General features: G+C 38.2%; 1 protein-coding gene across 5 annotated transcripts in view; it reads right to left on the bottom strand.

The window, feature by feature from the left end:
• vcla (vinculin a) overlaps nucleotides 1-5785 on the bottom strand; it is a 61912-nt gene extending 56127 nt beyond the window's left edge. For all 5 annotated transcript variants that reach the window (XM_016536666.1, XM_016536668.1, XM_016536667.1 and 2 more), the window contains exon 1: nucleotides 5411-5785. In XM_016536666.1, coding sequence (XP_016392152.1) covers nucleotides 5411-5578 — 168 coding nt within the window. In that variant the 5' untranslated portion in view covers nucleotides 5579-5785. The remainder of the gene's footprint in view (nucleotides 1-5410) is intronic.
• Between the last annotated feature and the right edge of the window lie 294 nt (nucleotides 5786-6079).

Consider the following 6079-nt stretch of genomic DNA (forward strand, 5'->3'; position numbering starts at 1 on the left):
CCCTGCCATCATTAGCTGAAGCTGTGTGTGAACAAGAAGCGGCTGCAGAGTGTGAGCTGCTCCGTCTCTCACGCAGCCAGAGAGAGATTCTCCGGTGTTCCGCAACAACGCTTAGCTGCCCGCAGATGCGCCTGCCTATAAATCAGCCTAATCTGCAGCACAATCGGCCGATGCCGATTAATTTAAAAATGCCAAAAATCGGCCGATCAATCGGTCAACCTCTAGCACCTGCAGTAAGATGCCTCTCCCTCAGCCGAAAGCAGAGCGGGTGCGACTGCATTCTCTCTCCATGATGGCTGTTTATATAACAAGGCTCCTGGTCTGTCACAGCACTCTGTCATCTGTTGACTGTTTACGCTTGAACTCAGAAGTATCTCTCATTGATTCCCACAACCTCCGCAAAGACGCACGACTCCTTTAAAGGGAAACACTGCACGCACACCGGCGGATCCATAAAAGGTTTGACTTTATAAAGGCCCTCAAACGCACATTTGGCAGTTTTCATGGTGTCAAACAAAGCATATGGGTAACAGAAAGACAGACTCAAGAGGCATCATTGCATTGATTGTGTACTTTTGATGCATAATTAATGCAAAGTGCTTATAGCAGTTGTAGCTTCACTAAAAGGCTGTTTGATCTCAGGTGCATTAGTGCTGTGATAATGGGTTTTGAGAGAGCAGCCCAGGTCAGCAGCTGCTCCGGCTCCTGTCTATCGGGCCACTGTCAGATATCATTAAAGACAATTCAGATCATTTCAGCAAACAGGACTGAGGAAGCCGGACTTGAAGGACTTGTGCACTGTAGACGATTACAATTAAGTACAAGCCCAAGGTACACTTTGACCAATTCTCACTATTAACAAGTTGGTTATTAGCATGCCTGTTATTAACATATTGGCTGTTTATTAGTACTTATAAAGCACATATTCTGCGTGACCATATTCTAAATCCCTAATTCTAACCAATACCTAAACTTAACAACTACCTTACTAACTATTAATAAGCAGCAAATTAGGAGATTATTGAGGTAAAAGTCGTATAGTTAATGGTTTGTTAATAGCAAGAATTGGACCTTAAAATAAAGTGTGAAGAATTCCATTGAGTCTGTTTTGAGATTTGTCTTATGGATAATGTTTGTCACTTTAGCAAAAGTGATAGACCAATATACAGTATTGGTTTATATTTGACCCTTTTGAGATTATTGGTCAAACATCATTACACTTCTGTTCTGTTTATGTCCATTTGGCTGATTATCTTCATCTTCATCCTTCATCCTCAGTTCTTTATCTCAGTTCGACAATATTGTAAATTATGAGTAAATATTGTGTAAAATAAGGTATTTTTAGTTTATTTTTTAAAGGAATTAATACTTTTATTCAGCAAGGATGTATTGAATTGATCAAAAGTGTCAGTAGACATTTATAATTTTGCAAAAGATTTCTATTTTGAATACTAGAAATTTAGCTGTTTTGACATTTCTATTAATCAAAAAATCCTGCAAAAAAAGTTGATCATTATCATTGATCATGATAAATGTTTCATGAGCACCAAATCAGCATATTAGAACGATCTCTGAAGGATCATGTGACATTGAAGACTGGAGTGATGACTGCTGAAAATTCAGCTTTGCCATCACAGGAATAAATAATTTTCAAAATATATTAAAATAGAAAACAATTATTTTAAATTGTAATATTATTTCACAATATTACAGTTTTTACTGTATTTTTTTAAACAAATATACGCAGCTTTAGTAAGCATAAGAGACTTCTTTCAAACACATAAAAAAAAAAACTCACCAACCACAAACTTTTGAGTATTATTTATATATCAAATGTTATATTCTACAGTGGTCGATACTGAGATCAGTCAACCACTACAGAAAAACTCACACAGGCATTTCTTTTTAATTCCTTTCTTTCCTTCATTTTGTTAGGGGTAAATTTTGAGAAATGTATTAAATAACACTAATTTCAAGATACAAATTTTAAAAGATTGTATATGTTCACTGTCACAGTTAGAATCACCTCAGCCCTCATAAAAGAGCTGTGCAGATTCTCATCTATATTGTGATTCATAGAAATCAGACTGAAGCATTATAATGCAAACATTCAAGCCACTCAAAATACATTCTCTATAGTCAAGGCTGGATTTATTTTGTGAAGAAGTCACAATGGAGACTTGCTTTAAAAAGAATATGCCTGTTTAAAGTACTTGAGGGATTATGGGAGCTGGGGGAAGCAAACTGCAAACAAGATTATGCTTGTGTCATCAGTGTGGGTCTTACTATGACATTGTGATAGATCTGTATGAATGACTGGGATTATCTGCAGTTTAACACATTTCAAAGAGCATCAGCTCCTCTCACACAATCATTTTATCACTAAGGGAGATTTCACTAATGTACTTGAGTCTGGCTTTGGGTTACTAGGTCATGTCTTTAATCACTGCATTTTGCTGTTGAATGTGGCGTTAAAACAACAGCAACAGTTTACATATACTGTAGCTCTGCACTACTGCTGACTCCAAAGGGAATCTAAGAGCTTAGCCATGAATGACATAAACGACACACATTTACAAATGCATATGGCATATGGATGGTATGCCAGTGGCTCTCTTCCAAAGCACTGTGACAGACTTGGCTGAAAAGACAGACAGACAGACAGACAGACAGACAGAGATGGAGACTCCCCTCCATGCCAGACTCCTGCTGTCTTCTCCGTTAAGATCCAGAAAAAGCATTCAGAGAGAAGGAGATAAAATAACTAGGGCTGGGTATCGTTCAAAATTTTTCGATATCGATACCGATAGCGATACCTTGAAAATAACTCAAATAGTCCATATGAATCCAGGTAGATCTAGTTTGCTATTTCTCACTGGCTTTATTCCAGCCCTTCCACACACAGCAATGATCATTAATCAGTTCAAGTTACAGACTAATACCAAATATGGTTCTGGATTGTATCTATTAGGCCATGTCTAATATTCTGTGGAAGCATGAAGTAGTGAGAGTCAACATTACAATAAACAATTACACAATCAATTCCTTATTTGTAACAATTATAGGGTCATTATATACATATTAGTTACCTAATATGTATATAATCTAATCTCTTTCCACAATCCCACAGTGACCAAGAGAATGTTGATAATCTAAACATAGAACAGTCTCCAAGATACAGACCGGTCTTTAGAGTGAGAAGAGATATAAAACCTCTTCCCTCAGCCTTGATTGCGAGGCTTGGTTGATGTGCTGGACACTTCAGCAGTAACAGGTGGCACATATGAGGGGGATGGGGTGTGTCTCCAGTGAAGACGCTGACACCTTAGACTTCCTCAAGCCAGCAGGGAGTCACTTTCTCTGCGCATGAAACACCCCTCCAGCCATGCACCGTGAGACCATGTTACTTCCCAGGCTAGAAGACCTATTTATTCCCGGCACAAAATGCTCACTCCCTATTTGTGACTTACTCACTTACATTAGGAGGATTCTTTTCACGTTATTTAATGATGGCTGGGAGTAAATTATCTTGTTACAAATAAACAAGAAGAAATAGCCTAATACTTGACAGCACCTCTGACCTCTCAACACAGGTCCTGCTTGAGTTAAACCATATACTTGTGAGAACATACTGTATACAACTCACAATAGAATAGAATAGAATAGAATGGAATAGAATAGAATAGAATATATATCTACAGGTATAGACTTGTTAAAACAAATATGTTCCAGATGGCTAAAGGCATTAAATCACTTAGAACACATTACAGATGAGAGCAGAACAGAACAGAATAGAATAGAACATTTAACACAGAATGATCAAGAGCCTTATTTAAGTTATTTTAAACACATACACACACACACACACACACACACACAAATAAATAAATAGAATTGAATAGAATAGAATAGAACATAACAGAATAGATCTACATGTATACTGTTATTAAAATAAATGTTTAAGATGGCTGAAGGCATGAAAACACTTAGAACACATTACAGAATAGAATAGAGAATATAGAATAGAAAAGAATAGAATAGAGAATATAGAATAGAATAGAGTAGAATAGAATGCCAGCTTGTTCAAATCAGAAATGTCAAAATCAAACTCATAAATAATATACATGATTCTATATCTTTTCGGTATATAACACATATTACATGCATTTTCTACACTACCACAGCAGTAAACACTCTGCTAGCAATCAAATTAATTTGTTAAAATATTTACTGCTTCAATAACAGATTGTTGTTGTAATTTTCTTCAAATAGAGACTCACTTATTGAGACCAGAGATGAAGAAGAACATGCCAGCAAGGTTCTGTCCGGTTGCTGTGGGTACACTGGGAAAATAATGGTACAACACTCTTGAAAGTTTCTGGGATTGATGATTCTGTTTTTGATGTTTCCTGGAACTAACAAAGTTCTTTTCTAAACAGATGAACTCCTTGTACAGAGAAGAATATTGCCCACCTATAAAGAATCCACTATACCACAATCACTTCACCTTTATGATGAGGAACATCACATATATGATGTATATGATGAGCATCACAGCTTCCAACCAGTTCACTTGTTCACAATGCTGTAACTACTCCTATACAGGATAATGCATTTAGGGAACATCTAAAATCATGACAGCATTGGAAAGTTTACAGCCTATCTTTAACTACAATATCCCTCTGCTCTTACTGGTTGTGTCAGGTTAAAAATAATTTAGCTACTGTACACTCATTGTCATCTTTTTCAGATGTAGGAACTTTAGTTTGTGTGTGAACTATGTTTTAGAAGAAAAAAAATACAGAAATCTGACACTGCCTAACACTTCCCCAACACATGCTCTGCTTCAGTCCATCTCCTCACTGACCCATGAGGACCATGTGTTTACATCAACTATTATTTCCTTTAACCAAAAACTAAGAAAGTTAATTATTAATTATTATATATTATATTAGATGTGATTATCAAACCAAAACCAGTATGATCCGTTTACACTGACTGTTGGTATTTTCAATTCTTATTGCAACACATTTACCTGATCAGATCACGACCCTTCACCCTCCCCCAAAAAAGCCACGGTTAAAAATAATTTCCACCTAAATACCACAGTGTTATTGTTACTAAAACAAAGCAATACATTTTCACAGGAAATTGGTGTCAGTCACCCACTGTCATGAAAAAGAAACAAAATGACAAAGTTTCATACTAAGTGAAGAAGACCTCATATTTATTATGAGGTTGCAGCAATAACTGCAGTGCCTATGGTATTTAGGAAGACACTGTGGTTACCATGGTAATTTTTTATAAGGGGAGATGTTTTAACGCAATGAAGTGCGCGTTGATTAAGACAATAAAAGAACAGATCAACTAAAAGAGCAAGAAGATGCTGTATGGATGACAGGACTCTCACCCGCACGAGGTTGCTGACAGCCGCTTGCACTGCCGCCACTGGGCTGGTGAGATCTGGGATCGCTTTCCCATCAACTTCGCCCTCCTCGTGCATGATAACCAAGTGGGATATCTGCTGAGCCACAGGCTCCAGGATACTCTCTATCGTCTTGGTGTGGAAAACTGGCATCCTGAAATCTCAATATCCTCAACACAAGTGAGAAAAAGGCACGAGTTCGCTCTGTCCTGCGCTTTCCCCCGTTATTTCTTCCAAGGGCACCACGATCCAAACGTCTATTCCCAAATCTATTCCACTCATGCAGAGAAATCCCTAAACGCCTCCTCAACGATCGACGCCTTCTTGTGGATAACCAAAGCACGGAGCCGGTGAGCGCGAGGGAACGCACGGCTTAAAAGAGCCAGTGCTCGTCAACCAATCAGCGCCGAGGTTTCACGCCAGGCGGAGCATCTGATTGGTGCGCGCTGACGCTGTCGCCACTCTCCTCCGCCCCTCCCTACCTGTGATAAGAGCTTCCCTGACTACGTCATGCAGGCAGTGGCCAAAAAGGGAATGCGTCGGGCTGGAATGACAAAGTGAGGATTCCGTGGATTACATTTGATTTAATGATAGGTAATGGTGTTAGTGAAACGGCAACAAGTAAATGATACTCAATGACAGACCATGCAAGCA

This window comes from Sinocyclocheilus rhinocerous, unplaced genomic scaffold (assembly GCF_001515625.1).
Source record: "Sinocyclocheilus rhinocerous isolate Xijiao unplaced genomic scaffold, SAMN03320098_v1.1 scaffold1868, whole genome shotgun sequence".
NCBI lineage: Eukaryota > Metazoa > Chordata > Actinopteri > Cypriniformes > Cyprinidae > Sinocyclocheilus > Sinocyclocheilus rhinocerous.